The sequence below is a fragment of the Orbicella franksi genome, chromosome 12 (assembly GCF_964199315.1).
Source record: "Orbicella franksi chromosome 12, jaOrbFran1.1, whole genome shotgun sequence".
Taxonomy (NCBI): domain Eukaryota; kingdom Metazoa; phylum Cnidaria; class Anthozoa; order Scleractinia; family Merulinidae; genus Orbicella; species Orbicella franksi.
In genome coordinates this window covers 8,629,694-8,657,489 of record NC_138156.1, presented here as the reverse complement: position 1 = coordinate 8,657,489, position 27,796 = coordinate 8,629,694, and the positions used below count along the sequence as shown (strand labels likewise).

The 27,796-nt window shown below is 38.9% G+C and overlaps 1 protein-coding gene across 1 annotated transcript; it reads right to left on the bottom strand.

The window, feature by feature from the left end:
• Nucleotides 1–895: 895 nt before the first annotated feature.
• Nucleotides 896–25,900, bottom strand: LOC145464524 (protein retinal degeneration B-like). The gene is made up of 18 exons (XM_081448437.1): nucleotides 25,633–25,900; nucleotides 17,841–18,128; nucleotides 17,348–17,396; nucleotides 16,277–16,479; nucleotides 14,643–15,210; nucleotides 13,138–13,298; nucleotides 12,338–12,650; nucleotides 11,623–11,804; nucleotides 10,467–11,010; nucleotides 9,458–9,787; nucleotides 8,663–8,811; nucleotides 7,450–7,569; nucleotides 6,726–6,842; nucleotides 6,232–6,380; nucleotides 5,453–5,602; nucleotides 4,939–5,122; nucleotides 4,318–4,449; nucleotides 896–3,747 (listed from the first exon to the last, which is right to left on the bottom strand). Exons 1-18 carry the CDS (start codon nucleotides 25,708–25,710, stop codon nucleotides 3,472–3,474), a joined length of 3,993 nt encoding a protein of 1,330 aa, XP_081304563.1. The 5' UTR covers nucleotides 25,711–25,900; the 3' UTR covers nucleotides 896–3,471.
• Nucleotides 25,901–27,796: the final 1,896 nt, after the last annotated feature.

The following is a 27,796-nucleotide window of genomic DNA, read 5'->3' as shown; positions in this document are numbered from 1 at the left end:
CACCCAATCCAGTTGGCCCTTAGCATTCACTCTCGTATTTTCATATTCATGCAAAGAACGAGAAATAGTCGACTTCTGGTGATATTGGGACTAAACGAACGGATGCCAAAAAAAGTGTTAAACTATTACGGACACCAGGTCGGGCTCGATTCTGAGTTTGTTTGTTATAACGAGAGCAGACCGAGTATGAAAGCAGAAAGGACCGCAAGCAAATTGTTTCACTCTTCGAAGATGCTAATGTAAAAAGAGTACTTCAGATTGATCGAGTAGAAAGGTCATTTTAGAAAGAACTTCAGAATCGAAACCACGAGTCAAAAAGTCAAAAAGCAGTACTTTGTGATCGGAAAAACGCATTTCCTCGATTAGAATAAGAGCCGAAGAAATCACTTTTGATTAAAGGCGCTCAGTCACAGTTTGCGCATCTTGATAAGTTTAGCCTAAATTTTTCAAGGTCGTCGTTTGTAATCCGTGTTAATCTTCTCCATCCTCAGCCATCCTTGTTTCTTTATGGCTTATTATTATCTTTTTGGTGTTTTTCTATCTTAGTAAACTATTATTTTCAAGTTTTCTTCAATTTAAGGCAATTTTGTACATCGCCAAGATAACTCAAAATACTGTGGCTGAGCTCCCTTACACGGCGAAGGACGCGTTCATTATAGAGCTCTGCCGATCATCGAAAAAAAGACAAATACATGGAGCCTGTTTCAGTAACTTTGCTGTAGCTGACGATTCAAAGATGATTTTCTAACTGGATAACATTTTGATGCGACAAAAGAAGGGTGAAATTTCGAAGAGGAACAATTATTCAAGAAAACAAGATTATTTAAATTGTATTTAAATAATCAGCACGCTAATCTACAAAAAGTTGCTAAAGCGAATATCTGTTTAGATCAGCTATATTAACACAAAACTTTAATACATTGCAACAATCTTAAAAGGTAGATATATTACAAACAATGCACATCCTAACGACTGCTTTAGATATTTAATAAGCTACGTAAATTTAAAACTCTTCAAATAAAGAAAAGAAAACTAAAAAAAAATAAGAGCGTGGTACAAATATCACGAGGTCCCTTAAGGCGAAAACAGGCAGAATCTCACACTACAGGTATTTTCAACGTTCAGTTGAACAAGAAAATGTTATTTTAGGAAAATGAAGAGACAGCGTAATGTAAACACGCGAACCTCAGAGACTGGGATGTTCACCAGGTCACTCAAGTGTTTACATCACCCTGAGTTATTTAAAGTGAGGCACACACAAACCTCTATTGTTACTTTTATGTTTGAACACACCAAGAACTTTCCTATGCTTCGACTGGTTGTAAAAACTGGGTCACGTGATACAACGACCATATAAACACTCTCCCGTTAAGAGCACACGTGATACAGTAGAGAAATGCCAGCGTTTCATTTACTGTTCACGTGCTATGGACCAATGAAAAACACCGACAACTTTACCCGACCAATCAGTGAATGGAATTTGAACGCAACACGTGACAGCCTTCGGTTAACGGAATGATTCCGCCGAGAAATGGTTGTAGAAAAAATTCTTGGTGATTTCCAAAGGAATAAATTAATGCCATATTACCAGATAGCATATTTTTCAGCAAGACTCAACAGTTAAGTCCATAAATAAGTGAACATTTCAAGAGTAAATCATTGATCCTATAAATTAATTTAAATTATTATTATCTTTAAATATCCTTGTAACTCACAATGTACAGTCCCTTTATAATTCGGTCGATAAAACACTTTTCGAAAGCGGCAACAAGGCGATTTCGGGTTCCCGGCAAACAGAGACAATTATGCACAAGTTTTTACAAGCCGTCTTTTACTTTCTGGGAAGATTTCCGTTTTTGCGGTTTAGATTTTGTTGGCAATGATAACATTACAGTGTGGTCTGTATAATAAAAAAGAAGTTTCATTTATAAAATCTACCGATGTTACAAATGGGAAAAGCAAACTGAACAGAACATCCAATGATATTGCATTCGAATAACATCAAATTTATAATTAAAATTAGATTTTTTCAATTAATCACATAATTTTTTAATTAAATACATTTGTCAAAAGTACTGGACGCAGCCTAGACCACTAAAACACACCATCAGTAAAATACTCGATTGTGATTGGACCAGCCAGGTGTGATAAGTGTATACCTTAAATCTGTATCTAGATATTATTATTAAGGTATTTGTTTTAAAATTGGTATATCTGCTCTCTTCAGGAAGATCAAGTCTTCGAGAAATTTTGATTTCGTTTCTTCTCTATTATACACACAGACAACTTTCAGAGTATACTTTTTAGTTACTGATAGTTTCAACTTAAATAACGTTACCTAACTACTGGGAAAATAACGAAGGAGCACTCCGCAGTTAAAGTTCAGGAAAAACTACACCTTGTATCTACAAAAATTTACAAATGAATAACATTTACAACTAACTATTTGGTTATAGATACACTCTAAGTATTATTTACAACTGCTTGAACAAACAAGTACAGGAACATTTAGCCAAATACTCGAGAGACCGTGAGGGAAAGAAAAGGGACGAAAACTGAGAGAGAACCTAACAGTTCAGCGAGGTTACTTGGTTAGGTGTGGTGATATTGTGACAAGATTACGTGACAACGTGATAAAATGACACGAAATCTTCGCCTACTTCATGACCAGTTCGAAAACATTCTTTGCGTCGTCACGCAACCTCTTAAAAAGGAGCTACGTCACGGTTTGCGCATCTTGAAAATCTTAGCCTAAATTTTTCAAGCTTGTCGTTTGTAATCCGCGTCAATCCTCTCCACTCTTAACCATTCTTGCTCCTTTACGATTTACTAGCATCTCTTTGGTGTTTTTCTGTCTTAGTTATATATTATTTCAGGTTTCCTTCAATTTAAAGATAGTTTTGTACGCGGCCAAAATATTTCAAAATACCGTGACTGAGCTCCTTTTCAGAGAAGCGAAAATCGTTGCTGTCCCACTCTCGCCACGGTGTCTTTGTCATGCATAAATATGTTTTGACCGTTTAAAAAATAAAGATGAACTATAATTGGCAAGCCCGTGAAGACAGATACGCTTGCTTTAAGAGCCCCTAATTAGTTTATTCTGATTCATAAACGTCATTTGGGATGTCACGCAACATTTCAGTGAGCGAAGTGTCGCATGACGTTGGCGGCCTCGAAAGAAAAATTATTAATTAAGTTCCTGTCATATAAAAGGTTAGCCGTTTTTTGCCAAACACAAGTAAAGAGGCTGTTTAACAGTTTGAAAACAGCAGTGGTTTCTTCACCCACCTCGCGCGACAGGCGAACGACACGCGCGTTACCCGCGGGCCAACATCTTGTTTTTCTCCCGCCTCAGAAAACCATGACGCACATCCTAATAAGGAAGAAAAACTATCTTAAACTACACGCATCGATTCTCTAGATTCAATGCTAAAGTGGAACATTTCTTACCAACAAAGATACCTTGAAAAGCTATTGTTCATCAAACTTGCTCACAGATCGCCCCTTAGTGTATCTAAAGGAAGAGTAATTGAATGTTCCCGATAAGGTTGACGAGCACTCTTTATCGGAATCAGGTGAGGGCCTGTCTGAAATAGAACGTTTGATCTTGTGTCTCGTCTTGGACGCACGCGAGGGTAGGCCGAAACAACCTCGCCTGAGAATCAAACGAGAATTTCCCACAGCAGGTCTGGAGATTGTTTCACTAGAAAGTGCGGTTAGATGAGCTGCATAGCCATCCTTTAAGAACTGAAAACAACAACAAAAAATGGTTGATTGAGATTCATAATCTTTTCAGCAGTTAAAGTATGTTCTAGTCCAATGCACTGGACGAAGCAACTGCGCTTTCTGTGGCATTGCGCGACTATAGCCCATTGCAAGTAAACGTTTAGGATTCTGTCGAGTTGCTTCAACAGTTCGCCAGTACTCCTTTACGCTTTTGCATAGAGAGGATTATTGTAAGAACAAAGTGTTTTGCCGCACAACACAACACATCGACCACGAGCTCAAACCCACACCACTCGATCCGAGATTCAGCGCACTAACCATCAAGCCATGGCGCCTCCAGTAACTTCTAAACTTACTCTAAGTCGATCATTTGGGTTTCTGGTTTGAAATGCTAACTTTACGCGCGAGCAAAGTCTAAATGGATGTAAGCCCTGCGCACTCGTGTAACTCTAGTGTTCCAACCGGAAATCAAAGACAGCTACCATTGAGAGGTACGTTCTTGTTCGATTTTCCTAGTATCTCGGGGATACAATACTTCAAGACCTCCTTTTACCCGAATTTGAACAGCTCAAAAGAGACGCCAACACTTACCTGAGCTTGTTTTGCGTATTTCCTTGGATGGTGTTTTCCCACGGTGTATATCTGATGCGGCTTGACACAAACAGATGCATACACTGATATGTCTTTCACTGATCCGTACGCTGCGTGGATCAGCACTTGACACTAAGAATAAACAAACAAGTATTTAATAGAAAACAACAGTGTATCCCTAATTCTACAATGGGAGCAAGATTGTGGTTCCGTCCATTTCATTATCTATGTCTTATATTTATTATTCACTATTATATCTCCAAACTCGTTTTCCGTAAACTCTTGTCAAGCATCAGTTGACAAGATTTCAAACTCCCGCTTTCGTGTTGCTCAGAGCTCTCGTGTTGCTCTGAGCTCTCGTGTTGCTCTGACTCTCGTGTGACTTTCGTGAGCTCTCGGGGACTCCCATCGAATTTTCGCAGACTCTCGTGCGCTACCGGTGACTCTCGTCGACTCTCGTGCGCTTGCGTGGAATATAAACCTACTCAAATTTGCCTTGAAAGCTATCGAGAGTTTTATCTCGCTTCACCCATGCTCACGAGGAGTTGGAGGGCAATCACAGTACACTCATCGTTCAAACCTTCGTCTAGACCGCGCTTTATACACTAACAAATTACTTACATCGTTGACTAGATAACGAAGAAACTCGGTTTTATGTCTCTGAAGATCCTTTGAGATGCCATTACCAAACGTAACAAGCCCATAGGGGAAGTTATGCTCAGCAAGCCAAGCCATAACCTTCATCTTTTGAAAATCAGGTCTACTTGTGACGTACACGATCAAGAATCCTAACTCCTGCCAATGCCTATAAGGAAAGAAAACTTGACTGAGGAGGGGACGGCAAGGAAGTAAAATAATCTTACCACAACAGGGTTTGGAGGGGGAGGAGTGGTACGTTTAAATATCATAACAAGAAGGGAGCGTTTCTTTCTACAGGAATTTCCTTTCCAAATACCCTGCTATACTGATGATTTATCACCATAACACGCTTTCCTCGTACAGCATAAAAGGAACTGAAATGCTGCTTTTTCTGTCTTATTTTGTTGTGACAAGTTCGCGATGTGAGGGACGTTTACCACCCTTTTCGTAGCTGAGTTGTACGACAACACAAAACAGAGTACTTGCCAGAACTTACCTTACGACATCCACGGCACCTGCACGGACTTTTGGGTCTTTTCCACGAATGGAGACGCTGGCCGCAAATGAGCCGTCGATACTGAATACCACCGCCTCTGTCTTGGGCGGTAAAACGGCCAGGTTGCTGTCTACCCAAGTATGATCGCCTCTGAAAACAGAAAGCTTGAAATATTAATTCTCGTTACTAAATGTCACACGATTGTTCTCAGAATCAAGACGATAGCAGTTCAATACTTTTCCTTCTGGTAACCTGTCTACTTGGCAATGTACAATAAGTGCGGAGATTACCCTTCACCTTAGCACCAAGTAGACACAAACACGGCCTCAAAAGGTTTGGGGTTAGAGCGACCACATGACTTTTTAGATGGGATATATGACTTCTTTTTGTGCGGCTTACAGCATACAAAACTATCTTTTGATGACGATAAAACATGACAAGATAAAGACAACGGGACAGAAAGAAGTCATAAACGAACGCAGATGCTTTAATATTACCACGTATTATAGTACGGTTGAAAACAACGGTTTTCAATGAAGTGCCCTAAAACCAAAACCAAAGTAATCAGTCTGGCCAATCACAAAGGACACAGACAATCCAGTTACTTTCAACACTCAAGTGAAAAGCGCTCTAAAACGTGTTCAGTGTCAACCTTATGACCAATGGCTCAAATTCAACATCTTCGGGAGTTAGGAATGCTCCCAGCAAGGAGTCTCATACGGGTTACACTAATTTTTTTAGTGTTTGCTGAGGCGAGTTAAGTTTGACGCGTTACATACCTTACAACCAACTTGACAGGGTAAATCCCTACCGGAAGCTTCTTCTCTTCAGCAATGGTACACGATAATCTTCCTCCACTTCCGGTGACTACGGTGTCAAACAAAACGTACTCACCCGAGGGGGGCTGGGTCATGACGTAAATATCAACCTAAAACAGATCAATGTCAATAAACCATTAAGCAATAGACCACAAGTTTTTATGGTTTATAAGCTGATAAACCACGCGGGATGTTGGAAGAACACTCGAAGAATTCTTCGAGCGTTCTTCCAACACCTCAAGTGGTTTATCTGCCTCTAAACCATAGAAACCTGTGGTCTATTGCTTTTACATAATAATTCAGAAGACACACAAAATTTCCATGAGTTTACTGGCACAATAAACCATAGCTGATTGACCAATCAGAGCGCGCGCATTCATTATTATGTAAAACTGAATATCCAACCCAAGTTGCTAGGAGCCATTTACGTAGGGGCTAAGAGAAAGGTTCATTACCTTCTCGTTACTAAGAGACACCATGTCCAGAGGTCCATACATGAACCTTGCTGAGAGACACTGGTCAACACCTTCAAGTATAACCCGGTCATTAGCTCTATGATTGGCGTTCAGGTTCTGTCGAGAAAATAAAAAGCAATATGAGCATTATTTAGCATTCTTGTTGGTCAGAAGTCTTGAGCTGATATATAGCAATGCAATTCTTGTCAAAATAATTCCCATTTTGATTCTTATAGCAGCTGGAAGTATTCATGTGTTGCTCTTGATGAAACTCTTATTCGAAAACTTTTTTTACTCTTTTACTCTTTACTACAACTCTTTCAAGTGTAACCTTTCAAACAAAAACTGGCGTAATTGTGAATCTTAGGGGTAACATTTAACACAAAAGTTTGCTCCTTTTTGTTTCGCCTCTAGTTTTTTTTTCGTTTTGAAAAGCTTTTTTTACTTTCTTATATACCAGATTCCCAGATATTCCACAAAACTGGACAACTGGGCTGTGCAATAAGTTTAAATTTCGCTCGCAAAGTTCGTTGGCGAGAAAGTAAAAATTGACCTGCTGTTACTTCCAGAAGGTTACTCAAGAGAATAATATAACATCAGCACGAGACTTGTGTTACATGCCTCACTTTTCTAGAAATAGAGCGAGATATCAACGCACTCTACAAACGGAAGGGTTTTTTTTTTCATATACCACCATTAGGAACATCTAATAGAACCAAAATACCTTGATTTTGATGGCAGTTCTTCGTTTTAACCACTTCTCTCTGGGCTCGGAAGGACTAAACGTTTGGATTCTTTTATTGGGAGACGAAACACTTGAAATGTCCCACTCCCCATGAAGAATCTGTGTGAAAGAACAGCAGAAAACTGCATTGACAAAAACGTAATGTAACGAGTGGAATACCTTTAGCAACACTTGTTACTCTAGGATTTCGCGGTCTTTTCGTGTCGCTATATTCCGAGGGTCGTAACCTTACGGATAGCTAAAACGTATACCATATTTCAACACATCCAAGGTTGATAAATCATGTAAGAATGTTTTTAACATATAGAGAGTCAAAAATGATTAAAACTTGTTCAAAACTGAGCTTATGCTACGTCAAAACAGAACAAAACTTTTTATTGCCTTTGCAATAGGTATAATCTGAAATAAATGTCATGGAGATCGTTTTGTTGTAGCTAGTTGCACTCGCCATCTTCTTTTCTCTTCAAATTGCGTTTGACGTCGCTACTTTTCGGAGTTTTACTGACGATACTTTTAAAAACAACTTCCATTTTACAATACAGTTCGATCTCTTTCATACAGACACCAAGGGGCAAAAACTGAGCATCCGTGTTATGAAGCTGTCCGTATAGAAGTAAAGATATGAATTCTGGTTTCTCTGGGTTCACGTAAACTTTCCGTAATATAGACGTGTTCGTATCACGGAGGTGTCCGTAAAAAGACTGATTCGACTGTCAGTTGGAGCGGTATCTTAGGCCACGAATACACTAAAGCGGCGTTTTCACTCTGAAAACGCATCAAATGTTTTCTGTATACAGTGCGCCGGAGAAATTTGAAAACGCAACAATGACCAGTCGTTTTTGGATTTGTGTTTGAGGAAAACTCGGTCACGGAATATCACATGATGATCGTGACGTCATTGTTTTCGAAAAGCTCCGTTTTCAAAATGTTTTCCGTCCACACTATAACGGAAAGCCGACGTTTTCAAATTCCTCCAGTTTGAAGACTTAACGTGTTCGAAAAGCTCCGTTTTCATGACGGATTAGTGTGGAGGGTACGCCTAACCGTAGAAATAAAGCTGCGTTTTCAAACTTCTCCGACGTAGTATGGATGGGGCCTTTTGGTCGCATCGAAGGTGACTTTCGTATTAGATCAAATGCTATGGAGTTCTGACGACAAGTTCAAGCCAGAGTGAAACCGGTTTTTCTCTAACCTGTCTGACGACAAATGCAGCCACGTCACTGGACTCCCAGTAGCTGACATGGAAGAGAGGCGAGAGGACAGCTGTGGGAAACTGCTGAAGTCCCTCGGGACAATACAGAGCATAGTCTACTCGCTTGGTGCCCCACCAATTCTGGGTCGCTGAAAAAAATGAAAAAGAAAAAGCATTAACTAAGATTGTGCAAAACTCGAACAAGATTACACAGACAGTGATGAAAGAACCCCTCATACTTGGAAAAGCGTTGGGTTGTAAACTGTGGTATAAATATAAAGCAAACTCATTCGTATTCTTTAAAGAAGACATTGAAAGACAAATGTAGATCAGATGGAACAAAGCTGGACTGAAAATAAAATCCGTTGTTGAGGGGAGGTGTCCAGTACAGCCAAAGAAATTTCACGCAATCTATCGTGATCACAAATCTAAGTATTTGTCTTAAAACGTTCAATGCGAGTTTCAAGTTCACTCTTTCCGTCCTGTTTGGTTCGATTAAGTTGGGCTTAAGGTCAACTCTCGTAAAACCTACGCTATTAAAGAAACAGCAACATTCAGTCAAAAGTTTGTAAAAAGCGTGTTGTGAGGTATGTAGTGTGTATGTGTACTAAAATAAATAAGATAAGTTAGAAAATAGTAAGTTTGAAAGAGTGTATGATAATGTACTGTATTATTGTAATGAAAAGGGAAAAAGTGCTAAATAAACGAATCGGGAGAAAATTGAAAACAAGTTATTCACTGAAAAAATTAGATCAGAACAGCCAAGGATCGAATGAAACTAAAGGATACACATACCTATATCCAGGTCCGTGCCACCAGAACTGTCACTAGACACCAGGCTTGTTGTGCTTAGATTGCTGTCTCCTCGTCTAACCATGCCCGGGCGGGACCTGGCACCAGGAGTCAAGGGCGGCTGCGCCACAAACAACTCTGGATAAGCACCGATGACGTTATTAAGGAGATGTGATTGGCCATCACCTAATGGAAACCGGTGGTAACGAGGTACGCTTACGGTCGGGATTTGATTAAACTGGCTCATGATCAAAGGTTCGATTCGGGACGCCGACGGGTCGAAGGGGTGAAACAGGTTGTAGACTTGGTTACAAGCAGGCTTTGGTGGCACAGCTGGGGAACAAGAAGTAAATGGTTAGAATGACTTGCAAGGGTCTTCAGAACCACCTTGAACAACATTTTAAACAGCACTACACGAACAGCTTATATTTCAATCGTCATAAGCTGGGGTTCATCCACAGACTCGAAAATGGGAGCGACCCTATACAGTTCATGAAAACACAGCTAAATATATTGCACTTGAATGACCAATCACTAGAGTTTTATCATCCATAGACTTGCAAAAAGTTAAGAACACCTTGTGCAGCATAACAAACAGTACCACATGAAAATACTGCTCTGTTGCTTTCACTTGAATAGTTACACACGAAGGTTTAATCATCCACAGACTTGAAAAAAGTTAGAACCAACTTGCGGAGAGTAATTAACAGTACCATATGAAGGTATTGCTCAATATCTTTCATTTGAATGGTCACAGTAGGGTTTCATCATCCAAAGACCACAGAACCACATTGTGGAGCGTTATAAACGGTACCACATGAAAGCACTGCTCAATAGCTCTCATTTGAATGGTCACACACTAGGGTATTATCGACAGACACTTAAAACAGAAGAAAAACGTTAAATGTAAATTGACTTGAGCTTTGACTTAACGAGAGTCAGGGTTTCGAAAACAAAAATTAATATTACATAACAGAAAAAGAAAACTAATCGACTGACAATCAATTCTCACCGAGACTTCCTCGATCTCTATCCTCTCCATTCAAGAACCTACGATAAGCTAACACAAGTCCAATAGGCGAACCAAACGCGAAAAATTTGCACACTTCAAAATCAAACATAACTTGATCCACTGAATCAACGGAGAGCGACATGGTCTCGAAACTAAACGTCTGCAGTCTGGCCGCCTTGCTTAGAGGACGCGGTGAGTTCATAACGTTGTCCTCCATCTCTTCAACCGGAGGCGAAGTGATCATTTCGTCTCTTTCAGGGTCGACGTTTTCTCGGATGTTTCCACTGCTTAGACTGAGTCGAAGGTTGTGTGAGTTCTCCAGGTTGCTTTTACTTGGCGGCGTGTGACTGCTGATGCGCCGAGGTTTTCTTGGCACGCCGCCGTTTGTCTCTGCCGTGTTTTGCGGCGCGGACGAGGCAGCGTTTGGGGAAAGCATAGCCGTATTCGAGAGGAAACTCTGAGTCCTACTTCGTAAATTGTTCACACTCAAGGTTAGAGCATCGTACGCGAGCAGGGCGCCCATACAGTCACCAAGAAGACAAACCTGAGATAGAGACATAAAACAGCGCATAAGAAACGTCAACTGAGCGAAACTCCATATGTAGATGGTAACTCTCAAACGCCGATTTACCTTAAAAAAGTACCACTTTAATGGCAAAATATCAGGGTTCCAAGACAACTGACTCGACAAATTTTGTCATTCATCTGAGGTAAATGGCAGCTAACCGCGAAGTTTGACCCCTCGTTCAAAGACTTCCATGAAAGTAAAATCGGAACAATCCACTTGAAGAGCCAATGACAGTGCTACCAAAGCGGAATGAGCCAATCACATCTGGAAACACGATGTACAATCCGCAATAAGGGCGGGAACATAACGTAAGACAAATGAGTCTTAGGTTTACTCCCTTGATTGGCTGGTGAAACAGGATGTTCTTCTGATTGGTTGACACAAGGTGCACGAGTCTTGCGCCCCGTGATGTTGCGCGCGCTTTCTGGTCAAGCCAAAAAACTTAACGAAACCAAAACCACAGCACACAACTTTAAAAACGTTCAAGAGTCAAACCGAACGTAACAACGCCAGAGTTAACAACAATGGACATCATGGACATCAGGATGACAATTTACACTAGAAGCCATGTCTAATGTTTGTACCCACCTCTCCTCTAAACCCTTGGCCTTCGTCAGATCTAAGAAATTCCTTATAAGCCATGTTTGTGGCGACTACCATGGAATTTACCGCCTCGTCATAAAATGGCGAGGAAGAAACCATGAGAGAAATTGCGCTCAGAGGAAAACTACTGGAAACTGGAGTGAAACCGCTGTTGACACTAGCCACATCTGAAAACCAGAAAATCAAAAGAAGAAACATTAATTAATTTTTATCTTATTTCACTGACACTGAAATTTTCAGAATATTCAACATAAGATTTCAAGGCCCATCACTATGGAATTCCATCGATGAAGATATGAAACCAGCTTCATTGTCTTGGTTTTTAAAAAGAAAATGAAACAACACTTAATCAGAGATTATTAGATATTTGTACATCGCTCCTCTTGGATAAAAACACTGATTTGCAATATAAGAACTTAAGTCTACTGGTAGTTAGCTTACAATTGTTTATTTCTATTTATTTGTGTCTATGTTTGTTTGTTTGTTTGTTTGTTTATTTGGGCCTCTGACCTAAACATGTAAAATATCTCTTCTTTTCACTAGCTGCCTGGCATTTTTAACTCTTAGGCTATTTCGCGCAGCCACCACCCCTATCATTTTTGTTTTTACAATACAATATTGTACTCTCTAACTCTAAAGTAAAATAAGATTTTTGTTGTTGTTGTTAATGTTGACTGTTTCACGGAATTCACCTCCTTACCTGAATCACTCTCCGAATAAGGACACAGCTGAGACAACAGATTAAGTGCCTTGGAGCAAATAGCAGGGCACTCCACAAGTCTCAACGCAATTTTTCCCACCGCCCCTTTGTAATGAGAATTTATCACGGCCTCGAATGCATCATGGAGTAGTTTGAAATCCATGTCACGTGATGTGGGGTCCAGTCCCGTGTCTATTTGAGTGCCTCCGTGGATGACAAGGATTAAGGTTGTGATGCGAGAGCATGGTAACGAGCACGTGGAGGTATCACTGACTTTCTTACATAGCTTCTGTTTCCGGATGAGGCGAGGAGACTGCAAGGAAAAGTATTTTGAAAAAGAAATGAGGTTAGCTTCGCAGAGAAATCTAACATACAACAGGTCAACTCAACCTCGCAACTCTAGTTTCTTTAACCAATCAACTGGCAGAACATCAATGACGTGCCATCAAATTGGCGCCGTTTTTCACTTCCGCAATGCAGAAGCATCTTCAGATTAAACAATCAGCGCTTAGAACTTCAACGACGCGTCAAAACCTTCGCGCCTTTTCTCGTATCTTTAAACACATGCAAAACGAATCCACATTAAAGGCTACAGAAACAACTACAATCCTGAGGCGAAAAATTTCTTCAGCATTTAGGTCGTTTTACAAGCAGAACACAGGGCCTCAAACGTATGCAGGAAACAAGAAAATAGATCAAAAAGCTAAAAGTGTCTCGGTAAAGAACTGAATTGTAAGAGTGAGAGTTAGCTGTAGGTGTAGGTACAATTGGTGCACGTTACTTGACGCTCTTGATCTTACCAAGCTCTGGTCGTCAACAACAGAAGATGCCAATGAATCTAAAGACTCTCCACTACCCCGAGAGGAATCCGTGTCCAACTCTAGACTCTTAAAACTGTTACTGAGCTCCACGTTACGTATGGACAGCAGATTCGTGTTGAAAGGGTTCTCTTCGAGCTCCTCTGCAATAAGCACCAAACAAAAATGAACCTTTAGTATGAAGGCAGCAAAGAAGGTTAACAAGACGATTACCGTAGGTTCTGTGTTACTTTCCGAGATGAAGATATGATCTCCATTGGCAAATTAAGGGGAGAAAGCCATTCGAGAGCGAATAATCTAATATTGTTTTAGTATAAGAAACGAAAAGAAGCGGCCGTCATTTTGTTAACAAGCGCACACTGCTAGGCTACTCACTATCTACAATGGTATAGATATAGTGAGTAGCGTAGCCAATACGACAACGGCATTCTGTCCTGATAGAACGCAAGTGGACTTGTGCTAAATTATCAAGAGATGTTAAAGGAGCTCAGTCACGGTTTGCGCATATTGAAAAGTTTAGCCTCAATTTTTCAAATTCGTCGTTTGTAATCCGTGTCAATCTTCTCCATCCTTAGCCATCCTTGTTCCTTTATGGTTTATCATTATCTCCTTGGTGTTTTTCTATCTTATTAAATTGTTATTTTCAGGTTTCCTACCATTTAAATGTGATTTTGTATGTGGTAAAAATAACTCAAAATACCGTGACTGATCCCCTTTAAGATCACAAGAATCTCTATATTTTTTCGAAAAGCTTGTCTTTGCTGTATTCGAAACAACAAAGTTCGCGCAGACTGATCTCCACACAAAAGGAATTTCACTGATCTTTTACTGAGACTATTGACTGAAAAAATCAAAGTCGAAGTACATATGGACTAGGAAAAACACACATTTGTGTTCATGGTATCTCTGATAAAACGAGAAACTAGAGCTGACAACAAACATGAGACCGTAAACGTATTAAGACAGGAAAATGGAGGGAAAGGGAGTTTAGACTTCACTCTTCTTGTAAATCGAAGGGAGACGTAACTTTTGGTCAAGATTATCAACTTTCCTGCACTTTTTTTTTTTTAAATTAAATCAAGAGTGAAATGTTTTAACAAAATTTAATATGTACACTATGCACCAATAGCTGAAAGTTCAAAAACCTTTATCAACATTGAAGTTCTATTCCAAAACTGAACGAAAAAAGTTACAGGCATAGTTTCCTTAAGACACTGCTATACTGTGGCGACGAGAAAGTGAAACAGTTTACTAACTTGATTAAGTTTACCTGTGACTATACACTGGCAACTTAATCGCCATTCCAAATTCGAAAGACTGAGATTTCGTGGGTTGGTCCTTCGCTAGAGCGTATGGGGAGATCGAGTGTCGAATACATGGTCGTGCGAAACAAAATTAAGAGTAAACTGAGAGGGGGGAGGTTAATCGAGTTCTACTTTTTAAAGAGCAAGGATATACAGTGCGACAAATTTCAAGTAATATCTTACCTTGCGCGTCGAAAAACTCGTCATTCTCGGAATCTGATCCATTAGCTTCTATCGTACTCATGTGCCAACCTTTTACTATATCCGCACGTGACAGTCGCCTCCCCGCAGAAGTATCCGCCGTAGAACTCAAGTCTCTCTGGCCTAAGCCATTGCATTCGAACCCGTACGAGTTTTTGCTAGGTTCATCTTTATCAAATCCGAATTTTTCCACTGTTATCGCGACGGGTGAGGGAGATACAATTCCCTCGTTTTCGTCTAGTGAAGTTTTAGAAATCAGTTCTAGTTTGGTGCTGTTGTTGTTTTCTTGTACGTAAACTACACTTCCCCGCCCTTTGTCATTTGCGAAGCCCACTTCTTGATCGCTCTCTCGATCCGAAGGAGTGTTGTTGATAACGTGGTCAGAAAGTTTTCCCATTTTTTTGGCTAATACTCTCTGTGTCTCTTCCTCCAGATGTCTTATATCGTCGATTGTGAGCCCGTACCACTCATCCTGCCACACCCATGCTTGTCTGTGGCCCATTAACATCGGGCGACGCAGACCCGAGTGAATGAAATGTTCAATTTTATTCTGAAAAAGGGAAAGGAAAAAGTGTTGGTTCTCAACTATTCAGACTCCCGGCGTTCTTATGCAAGTTGCAAGCTTAGAGCAAGTTTCTTAACCATCAGTGTTGTTATCGCTTTTGTAAACTTCCTCGCAATTTCTGTAACCAGATATAGAACACAAGAGACGGCGTTTCTTCACATTTCCAAACGCGACTCAAGAAGAGAGTTGAAATATAACCCTTAGCGCCCTTTTTTGCAACCCTGAATACAACCATAAGATCAGAAAAATCAAGAGATCACAATTACCTGATTAAAAACTGTCATATAGTGCGCACTTTCTGAGAATAAGCAAACAGACTTGGTTTAGACTTGGTTTAGCAGTGGATTTCTCTGCGCACTTAAACAAGTGACACGAGGCAAGCTAAAAGGAACTTTTGACTGACAAGTTTCGAAGTGTTTGGAAATGTGATAAAACTCTCTGGAGTGCTTGATATGTCTTTTCAATCCTAAAAAAACTACGACAAAATGAACAAATAAAATCGTATAAATATATCTGTGCTAATTGACAACACATTTCCGAACACTGTCACAGTTGTGATATCTTTGTTTCAAAGTCGTTTGCCAATTTAACGGAGTTAACAACAAGGAGCGCAAGTCTTGCCTTTGCGGTCAGCGGCGTTTAGATCTGTGCATGCGCCAGGATTCCCCGTGTTCTTGGGCCACATGGCGTTGAAGAAGTTTCACGTTGTCAGCGTTTTCCTTGAGTGTCTGTTTCTGGCGTGGGGAATTTTCTTCGAGGTTTTTTCCCCTCCCCTGACCCTCCCCTTTCTTTCCGCTGTTTAATTAGTGCGGCGGGTGCCTGTTTGTTCTCCCTTCAGGAGGGGGACTCATGGCTGGGTTGCCAGGATTTGCCAGCCATGGGAACAGTCTGCATCTAGGAGCTGGCTGCCAATGGTGGAAGCTCCTGGATGCCTCGGGCACCCAACAGGGAACCTCCACTTTGTGAGGCAGTTGTTAGTTGTCTTGTAACTTAACAAGAGCCTGCCAACAGTGAGTTCAAAAAAACACTTGTGAAACTTTTCTATACTAACCTGCATTCCCCAATATCTAAACTCGACCTTTATAAGCTTGTACGCACACATGACATCAGAGGGTGGCTTATCTACTCTGTAGTATTCAAGCCAGTCTTCCTTCATGGGGCCCCGCCCTGTTTTTGTGGACTTGTATAACAAAGGATCTTCTTCTTCAAGGTAGTCTGAGTAGGATACTGGGTCCTTGATTGGGTCAATTACATCTGCAAGTCACAAACAATGTCAATTCAATATATTTACACTGGTGGAGATATTAAGGTGTGGAAACTGTTCTTTTTATACCTGTACATCTTGAGGGGGAGCTTTCCTCAAATCAAGGTGTCCCATTAGCAATCCGGACAGCACAGCTGCACTTAAATATATGTCTTTGTTTCAATGTGAAAATTACTACAACAACCTGCAACAATCTTGGAAACACCAACAGCTCACCAGACTGGGGTAATATGCTTGGTATACAATGTAACTCCCAGTGGAACAAGTAAAGGCACCTACAGGGTATTATTAAAAACTGGATCTTTGGATAATGCAATTCAAGAGTTTTCATTGGCTTAGAAATCATGTGTTTTGAGCCACTATAATATGCTCTACAAATATGGTAAGCGTTTGCGTGATTTTTTGGAACACTTTTAGTTTTATTTTAGTTTTTTTTTTTTATATTTTGGGGGTGTTTTTAATAAAACTATTTCTCCATTCGCGCTTGTTGGATATGAGATGATTATAGCTAACTCATATCCTGCACATGTAGTGCAGTGAAGCACAACAGCCCTGCAAATCTCCTGTGGACCGCCCTGCAGGTCATGTACTGTCAAAGTAGAAACCACTAGCTCCATTGGTTCGAGTCTAACTTTGCCTAAATTATATTTAGCCACATTAAATAATTGGAATGATTGTTTATTATTCATTGAAGAATAACAACTAAGAGATGTACCATTGACACAAGTTAAACATCATTCCAAGCTTAATCCACAACTTGGCATCTTAATAAACAACATGTGCAACAAAGAGGTAACTAACACCTACTTTCCAGACAGTATCACTTCTGAAATTAATAACCCAGAGAAATAAACTCACCAACTTCCCTTCCTTGGAGGTCAACTGGTGATAAATTAAATACATTTTCCTGCAAGGACAACCAATAACGCTTATTTGTAACAAGATAAACTGCACCACTAGCGGCAGTAGGTCTGGCTTGCGGCTATCTTATCCCACTAAGACATAAATAATACATAACATGGAGGCAACGTGGTCAAGTAGGGCACTAGACTTGAAATCAAGAGGTCACATGTTTATGTCCAGCTCTGACCACTACTGACAATGGAATTGTTTCTCAGTAGACCCTAGTTCAATTCCTCAGTCATGCTTGTAAATAACCAACTGGTGTGCCTCCTGCCCATTGGGATTTTTAAGTCTATCAATAATGTTTGTTTATCTGTCTGTTTGTTTGTATGTTTAATGTTTGTCCACTTTGTGTGCCATGTCTGAGAACTACCATCATGTACACTGTAGGTTTTGTTCCAAGCACACTGACCACTATAAACATTTTTTTTTTTACATTTACGTGTACCTGCTGTCCTGCATCAGGGTAATAGTACGTTTCTACATCAACAAAAAATTTCTCTACAAATGGACATGTGGTCCTCATCTTGGTATATGGATAGGCATTCCAAGCCTCCTCTTCTACTCTCAGTGCTGCCTTGGGTAGGATAGCTTTCAGCCAGCTTGGTAAATGGTTTCCAATGTGGTAGATTTTCTTTGTGTACTGTCCATTACCTCCTGGCCCATTTGTGTAAGGAGTATTTTCAAGAATCTCTACTCCACTTCCCTCTCCAACACTATCCAGTCGACTCTTTTTCTAAAAGAGCAATTGGCCAAGTTAATCAACTGATTACAGTTCAACCCCAATCAAACAGCCACCCTCGGGGAAATGGATAGTGGCCACTTAAAGGAGGTTGGCCACTTAACAGAAGTAAAAACAATAGAAAAGCCTTCATCGGCACTTTGATTACTGGCTGCTATATAGGGGTGGTAGCTGTTTCATAGGTGGCCACTTTATAGGGGTTCAACTGTAATTGAGTTTAACTGTACATTCCAGCTCTTGGTGCATGTGATCAATAGGTCACAATACTTTTTTTTGTAAGCCACAGCTCACTCTTAAGTTCTTTGTTTAGAACTACATGTATAGAATTACAGAAAAACGTTTCTCAACACAAGCTCTCTTACAGGGTGTTTTATAATAAGATGAAAATATTTTACTGTACACGTGGGTGTATCCTTTCTCCATAACAGCCAATCAAACTTCATTTCATAAGTGGCTTCAATTCAACTGCTAATTACAGGTCACTTTTTTTAATTAATTATTAAACTTTGTTTTGTTGTTTCTCCAACCTCTAAAAGTACATTTCTTCTGTATTTTATTTCATTTGTCCAACCTCCAACAGTATGCTAATTTAAATACAAATTCCACATTATAATTTCACTTACTGATCGCACAAACTTAAAACCTACATGAACCACCAGTCAGTTATTTAAAACATTCCTGTTAAGTTGTACTTCATTTAAGAAAAGAATTCAATTAGTAATAATTTATAAAGCAAGGTAAACAAAATCCTTTTCACATATTTTCAACACATAAAATTTATGAAGTTCTTTTTCACTTTTTTCAAATAGATGTAATAATTCAAAATATTTACAATGTTCTGACAACATTTTCTTGTTACACATTTTGTTTCGGAAATGGGTAGCAATTACAGTCTTCACTTTATTAAGAACTGGAACAGACAAGTCAGAGCTAAAACATGCATAGAGTCATATCCCCATAACAGATGGTGCTTTATATTCACAGCTGTGTTTACAGAATTCATGTTGGTTTTTTAGAACATAAATTTTATTTTTCTTTTAGCAGAATATAACATTGCAAAACAATTTGCTGATGTGATTGTATTTGTCTCAAAAACATGTTAAATTGAAGTTAACAAAGAGGATTTTGGTACATGGAACAATCTATAATCTGCTGCTGCTGTTTCTCATAGAAAACAAAAAACCTCAATGAACTTTATGAATAAGTAATGCATGAAAATAAGACTAAATACATGTAAGTACAACTACAGTTGAATCGCGCTATTTCGAACTCTCAGGGGAAATGAAAAATTGTTTGAAATAGTGAGAGTTTGAAATGGCCAGTAGTATTGATGACTGAAAGGTAAATACAAGGGAAATGGTTTTGAGTTTGAAATAATGGGGAATTCAAAATAAGTTTGAATTAGCTAGGGGAGTCCAACTGTACATGCACTCACAGGATAAATCATAAAAGTCGTAAATAATTTAAGATTTTGTTTCTGGATCTCGATGCAAAACTGTTCGCCCTAGTTTCATCAAAATCACTTTAAATTTTCATTTTGCTGTAAAAGAAAAAACCTCTCGCTGTCTGAATACCAGATGAATGATCAATTGGTGTTATATCAAAAATTTAACAATCAATTCCATTTGACTTTTATTAGAAATATCTAGCACCAGGCAAAAAACTTTTCCATGAATGATGCAATTTTATATAGCATGTAAAATTATTTAATGTAACATTTTCACTTTACTGTGCCTTTCAATAACTCACATGTGAATTTTGCTCAGTCAACGATTGTAATTTTTTCTGTCATTAGTTGCAGACCTCTCAGAAAATGTGTTGATTACCATTGTAATCATTGTTCACAGCTTAAAGATGCAACTGTTAGTTGGGTTTTAAAACTAGTTCACATGTCATTGAAAGGCACTGTAACTTGATGTTAAGTGACTAATGTCCAGCTGAACTTATCCCATTCTATTTTAAAGAATTCCTCCTGTTTGACTTCAATATACATGTATCTCTATCTTGCAGGAGTGAGAAATGGTATAATCTGAGACATGCCAAAATACTGTATACATGTACTGGGTTATTGACCAAGCGTGAGGTCAAGATGGCTGGATATTGCCCAAGTTCTTTTTTTCCGTGTTTATGGACCAAGATGGAGTTGAGGTCTACACACACAAAAAAAAAGATTGAGGCTAATATCAAGCCTTCTTGAACAAACAAGCTTGTCAGTACAGGATTTATTATATGGTTACTCGTTTGAGAGTAAAAATTCTTTTGAATTACCAACTCAAAAATGAGGTTAGTCAGGCTAATTTTAATATTTACAAAAGAATTTATAATTGGCAGCCATTTATGAAAAGGGTCTATGAAACCACAAAAACAAGTGCATTTTTCATATTTCACATGTGAAGAAAGCAATATGACATCCAAGGACTATAGCTCATCATAGGCTACATATGATCTATAGTGTACACAGTGTCTAGAACCGTACAACTCGTAGAAACACTTTACTAAAGATATTTGGTTTGCTGTTTCTGATTTTCTTTTCTGAGGGATATCATAACTGCTTCCAAATCTGAAGTCAAGACTTACTTTCAACCATAAGTCCTAATATTAACACCATAACCTTAGATTTAGATTTAGCTCTTAAAGAAAGATATTAACACCCTTCAATCATACATCCCCTATTGTTCACTAGAACTTTTAAAATTGTATTTGATGTCATTGTACAACATGCTCAAATATTTGTGATGTTTATGTAACCCTTTCAGTCCCAAGTTCAAAATGTAAATTCTTCTTACTGAGAGTCATACAAATCTTTTAATACCAGTTCTGAGAATTTGGCAGTACATCAAGATGACTACTTAATTTAATTTAATTTTGCTTACTTAAGTTTCTTTATTCTCATCACCTGTTTTCTCGATAATGTCTGGTATTGCGTTGAGAAATTACACTTTGATCACTCCTGGGGATTTATAGGGTAACTAAAGGTAACTGAATCTCCTGTGCCTGAATTTTATCTCATTATACATGTATACTTACATGTATGTGAACCAAACATAAAAGGCCACACAATATTTAGAAATTCAAATATCCTTTTAATAATAATATTGTACCCCACCTCCACCCTCTTGATGTGTAGTTCCAGAAAATATCCATACCTCCCCCATGGAAGGGATTTTTTTCAAGACCTCCCCACCCCTCTGGAAATACCAGTTAAGCTTCATACATCTCTCTAAATTTTTTGGTCTTGCAGAACCCCCACTTCCCAGGAAATTCCAATCCCTTCCAAGGGGGGAGCATGGACATTTTCTGGAACTGCCCAATAAGTCCTTACCAAATAGGCTCACCAACATTCACCAATCCCGAAGCATACTACCAGAGTGTTACATACATGTACTATCTCAAGATAAGCACTTTTGAAATCCTTATGAGAAGTGTTTCTGGGAAACCTTGAAAGAGTTTTGACTTACAGATATATCATAATACATATATATAAGACATATTTAAATACCATGTTTCTATCAAGTTGTAGTATAAATCTACTAGCGTTCTATCACAAATGACATTCTCTGATTGGCTATGCTACTCACTATCTATTCTGTGTCACATAGTGAGTAGTGTAGCAGTGTGCCCTTGCTAACAAAATGACGGCTGCTTCTTGATTATCTTGAAATGTCTGTGAAGAGGATTTAGAGAAAAGTCTAGAACGACTAGTAGATTTACACTAAAACAAATATATCATTCACTCTCGATTTCTATTCGCTTTTGATTCTGTGTGCATGATAGTTGACTCTGGCTGCGCCCTCGTCAACTATCACCCACACAGAAATGTTGAGCTCATAATCTAATTGTTTCATAGAAACATGTGTTGAAGTGTGGGAGAATGAGAAATGCTGTGGGAACACAAGCCGACAGGTGAGTGTTTACACAGCATTATTGAGTTCTCCCAAATTTTCACGAGTGTTTCATTAACGCGATAGGAACATGGAGAACATGTCTTTTCTTATTTCAAGTCTGGGAAGCTGTTATTTCAAGTATTGGCCCTTGGTCAGAGCAATTAATTACGTCATGTATGTATGTTGCAACATTAAATACATGTACAGCACTGGGGCTTTTACTGGACATGTTCGAATACTGTAGGAAGCTTGCACTAAAATTTAGAATTTGGAAAACCTGGTGCAACAATCTACACATCCTAAAAGCCTACTGATTCATACAGTTAGGTGTAAAAGTATTAAATGTATGGTCATTTTCCTTTGGAGGGTCCTATGTCAGCATCTGGTTAGGATCAGAAGCATGCCCACTCCACTGATCCACCCTAACTCAGTCAAAATGAGTATTCTATCACACCACTTTTACTGATTTTCTTGGATAGTTGTGAAATTGTCTCAAGGTAATTGTGCATAATAGCTTTGTTCACATTAGAGGACAACAAACCTGTCTGACAAGCTTTACGTGATACTATACCATGAATTTGCCATGCAGCACTTGTCTTCTCTTGCCTTCCCTAGTGGGAAGTGCTGTGGCCTCATGGTTAGTGCACTTGACTCTGGATCAAAAGGTCCAGGTTTGAGCCCTGGCTGGGGACATTGTGTTGTGTTCTTGGGTAAGACACATAATTCTCACAGTATCTCTCTCCACATAGGTGTATAGATGGGTACCAGCAAATTTAATGCTGTGGAGTAACCCTGCGATGGACTAGCATCCCATCAAGGGTGGAGTAGAATTATGCCTAGTTGCTTCATGCCACTGAAACCAGAGATATTAGTGCTGGCCTGCTGGGCCTCCAGGCTTGTATGCAGACTTTACCTTACTTGCCTACTCTTAATTACCTTCATAACCTCACATTACCACAGGTTAGATGCCACTTTCAGGCCCTGTCTTGTTATACCACATATTTAGTGCTTATCTTTTGTCTTACATGTAGTTACAGTCTTTTTGGTGGAATTTTGTTCGAAACTATGTTCAGTTAACTGTCTAAGAGTAAATTTGAGAACGATTTTAACAAGTTTCCCATATAGTAGGAACAAAAACTCATTGATTCAGATGGATATTAAGAAAATGGCTAAATTTGAACTAGTTTCCCATCAAAACCATATCTCGATCATCCTGTTTTACATCTGTTCACATCACAGATGAAAGCCTGTCTCGGACAAGTTTCTCATCTCTAGTGTGAATTAATTAAGTCAGTGAACTAAGTGGACAAAATCCGTTTAGTAGGAGAAATAACTCTGGCTAGTACTGTTTAGGAACAACTGTAAATTTTTGCTGGGAATTAAAAGAACTCTGAATTGCAAGACATACGAAAATTACTGAGAAATAAGTATTATAGGCAATTGATCACATGAATGGGATCGAGTGCAATCAAGAATTAACACCATCTGTGACATTCTCTCAAAGAGCCTTTAGGCAAGTGCAATTTGAAAGAATTTTCAAATATCATGAGGAGTGTAAATCCTTAATAGCAAGAGCTTTCACGCGATTACTTATTCCAAATTACAAACGCATGTGTATAAATTTGCACTTCAGTGCAAATTAAAATTAACAATAAATTGGCATGCTCTCAGCTAATTACAATGATCACATTTTCTCAGTTATATGTATAATTTAACGAATAATTTACAAAAGTCATGTACAGTGTATATTAAAGACATTTAGAAAATACTGGGAACAAACATTAATTAAGAGAAAGGCTAAGAACATTTGTCATTATTTATCACCGTCACTGCATGTCATTATTTTGCTCCCTCCCTCCACTCCCCAGTGTCTATTGAGCTTGTCATAAACTAAATATGGTATAAAGACTAAACTTGTTTCCTGAGAATTTTTACCTTGGCATTCACTCCCATGATTTACATTATTTATACTCTACATGTAATTTTTATTTACATCATACAAAATTATTTTTTGCATCGAAAATAAGTAATAGTATTAATTTGCTGAATTCTGCTTCTTGGCAATTTGGAAAATAAATAAAAAATGAAATAATATAAAGAGCTTATTGCTAACATAAAATGGACTGAAACTGCATGAAAACAACACTCTGCAAAAAAAAAACAAAACAAAAAAACAGCACACTGCCAGAAAATACTTGCGTTTCCAAGGTGCAAAAAAATTGGCACTTTCATTCAGAATATATTGTTCCTCAACTTAAATCTATATCCATTCACCTGTTCTTACTTAAAAACAGAAGAGTATAGATAACTCCATTTAATGAATATTCTGTGGATTTTCAATTTTGAGGTTCAGACGAGCATATTAAAGTACTTAATTGAACCAAGAGGTGCACCACAATAATTAGAGGCAAACACTTGCTTTGTAATTGTGACTAGTCTATGGCACTGCTGTAGAAACCAAACAAGCTAGCCTATTATGTCACTTTATAATGACCCATGTTACACACATTAATTGACAGTGTTCAAAATGAAATGCTATGACTTTATAACCGCAGAACAGGTGAGAGGTATATTTCAATCCTGACTTTACTTTTTTATTCCATCAGAAAATGTCAGAATTCACTATCTATTGGGCAAGGAAAAATAATTCCTTGAATCAAATGTCATAATTAAAATCATGAATCCAATTACATTAGGTAGAAATCTGCCTCCAGGGATTTTATTCCTTTGAAGTTAAAAAAATTCAGAAAGGCTGTGACAAAGGCAATAAAATCGAAACTCAGTTCCTCACAGTTTGAAAGTCGTTTTTGAAACCATAGATCACAGTTTCATCATAAATATCACATCAAGCATCTAACGGTTTAAGGCCACGCATGTAAAGACAAACATGGAAAACAGAGAGGTGGTTTGGAATTCAAAAAAGAAGGAAAATTTGACTTCAAGCCAAAAACATGTGCGTCCGCCCACGCGAAGTTAAGATGTGTCAACTCCACAGACAATTTGACATGCAAATGTGCATTTCACTTCGATTTGACAAACTCTCGCAAACTGGGCAAACAAGTACATCACGAAAACATCCCCAAATATGAATAATCCACTCACATATCTTGACTTTTGATCCCGATTTCGAACCAAAAGCCTAAGTGATCCTAAACCATTTCAGGTCTTTGATCGTATGATTCATCTTGTTTTAGTTAAAGTTCGATTCGTATGCATAGAACAACTGACTCTGTCAACTCCTGTCACGAAAGGAGATGCACCAAAAATGAACTTGGAACAAATTGACTTTTCCCAGCGAAGCACGATTTTTCAGCGCGTTCCAAAGCAGAAAACCCCGTTCAAAACGATAAATGGCATCAGCGACCTGACATTTACCTTGTAAATATATATAAGCTTATCAGGGGGAAGAAAAAAAAATTCGATCCTTCGTCGGCCTGTTCAGTGCGCCGTACATAAGCTTAAGCTTGACTTAGACAACTGTGTACATCGTACACACACTACGCCGCACCAAACAGACCGTGAAGGTGGTAAGCAAAGTTGCAGTGGCAACGAAATATGATGGAACCTCCGAGACGGTTAGAAAATACAAGGTAATAATCAGACATAAGGATTACCTGAATCATATACAACTGCGCTATCCTGTACTCATCCACAGTCATTGGCAGAGGAATTCTGTATTCCTTGATCAACATTTTCCACACCAAGGCAACTGCGACTCAAAGGGTTGCTGATCCGATCGTGAAATACTGGAAGGCCCTGTATCAAACAAAGGCCGTAAACTCTGGTCTCACATTAAAGCGAAATGTACAAGAGTCGAACAGCTTGCAAGCTGTCCACTGAAAATAAACACAACTTCACTCTACCGGCCGGAAGCCATCTTGAATGACGTCACACGGCGTCGTCGAAACAGATGGCTAGCCTCACTTTCAGAATATTGTTTCACTCCCAGACCGTCGAGTAAGCAAGAAGTGAATCGCGGTTTGAAAGGCTTGTTTGCTAGATGTTTTTGTATTAGATCCATAAGCCATCTTCATGATTACTGCCTCTTGAACTCAGAGATCTTCTGACCAAAGATTAATCTGCTTGTGGACGTCAGATAGGCACAAGCTCATCCTCAGAGCCCGCGCGTTTCACTACTCTCGCGCGCGATACTTGTAATCTACTTAGTGGAGTGGCCTATTTATTTGATCCGTCTCTCAGTTCAGCTATAATATTTATTTTTATAAAGGAAAGACTGATTCAAGTGATGTTTAATCCATTAGTGCGATTTCGTTCTTCAAACCCGCATAGCTGGTCCTTTTACCAGCCGTCCCCTCCTACAACGCACGCCACTTCCGAATAATTCCAATACTTTCTTCTTTTTTTCACCGTACTCGCCCTAATTCCCTCACGAAGTTCATCTAACACTAAATTCCCCCGATACTAAATAAGACTTGAACTTAAAATTAAAAAATAAAAACATACGACTGTTCATAAGTGAAGATGGATAGTTGGCTCAACTCCGCGATTTTCTTTCAAAACGAGGGCAAGTCTTTCACGAAAGACCCGTTTACTTTTACATAGCTATAGTTAGAAAATCTTCTCTGTACCTACATAAAAATATTGGTTGAATCGCCTAAAATTGCTTCTTGTAATGGGCTTCTTCGTTTATTTTGGTATACATGACTTTGCACGTCGACTTATTTTAAGTGTTGACATTTTGATTTGATATTTCCGTTCTTAAAAGGCCGGAAACGCCACTTAAGAGACGCTTGTCTATTTTTGACCAAAAAGTTTTCATTGTTACAACACAAAGGGGTAAGCGAGTGCGCTTCTCATTCACCAATAAAAGTCAGTTTTCATTGCAAACTCATTAATAAAGATATTCCTTTACCATTTACTTGAACTAATTTGTGTTACTTAACTCGAGAACAGTATTTTTGACTTTCGAACAAGGAGCTAGTAAACCGGAATATCTCCGAAGAGTAAGATATTGAGGACTATTAAGATATGAGTTATTTTTGCATTTTGGCTTTGGAGGGAATATTACACGGTTGCTTGAAGATGTGGGCACGAGAAAATAAAATTCATATCTTCAAGTCACCGTGTAATTTTTTTGCACTAACAAACGTGAAAAGCAGGAAATGACGTCATTAATATCTTCACTACATGGAAAATACGTCACGCGGGTCCCGGACTTAGCTCTCGCGTGAATTTCACGGGTGGTATATTTTCCAGTAAAACAATCATGTCTATATAATGAATCCAAATAAGCTAGCCTACATGACAGACAGTCGTTCAACACCGGTATAGACTAAGGGTTTTGTAACATGCATGTCCGGCTGCACCGCTGGCTAAGATAAGCAAGCTGTTTGTAGGAAGTTGGTTGGGATTAGCGTGCGCTTCATTCAATGAGCTCCAAGTTTCATTTTAAGTTTACATGTGATTCTTGCTGGTATACTTCCATTCTCAAGATCAGTCGAAGATACATCAGTCCAGGCTCTTTTCTATTCCCGACTATAGTGTTTTCTGTCAACCAATATGATTCAGGTTTGATTGGTGCGTCAGTCAAGTGCAAGTGACGTCAAAATGGTTGCCGGATATTGTTAAAGTTCTTTTTTTAGCATGTTTATGACGCAATTGGGATTCATAACCACAGGGAAAATAGAGCGAAGTAAATATCCAGCCATCGTGACCAAGCAAACTTGGTAAATACAACATCTAATATACCGCGTGATAAATCCCGAACGGACAACATAGCCATATTATGCTCGCTGGAGTAGCACAGATCACAACACA

Bases quoted from the DNA above. Each gene is read 5' to 3' on its own strand.
- LOC145464524 (XM_081448437.1), bottom strand. From the start codon at position 25,710: ATGTTGATCAAGGAATACAGAATTCCTCTGCCAATGACTGTGGATGAG. The intron at 6,843-7,449 runs GTATTTTGGTTC...TTTTCTCGACAG, and splicing joins GAACTGCCATCAAAATCAAG to AACCTGAACGCCAATCATAG. The intron at 4,450-4,938 runs GTAAGTAATTTG...GTTTATTCTTAG, and splicing joins TTCGTTATCTAGTCAACGAT to TGTCAAGTGCTGATCCACGC.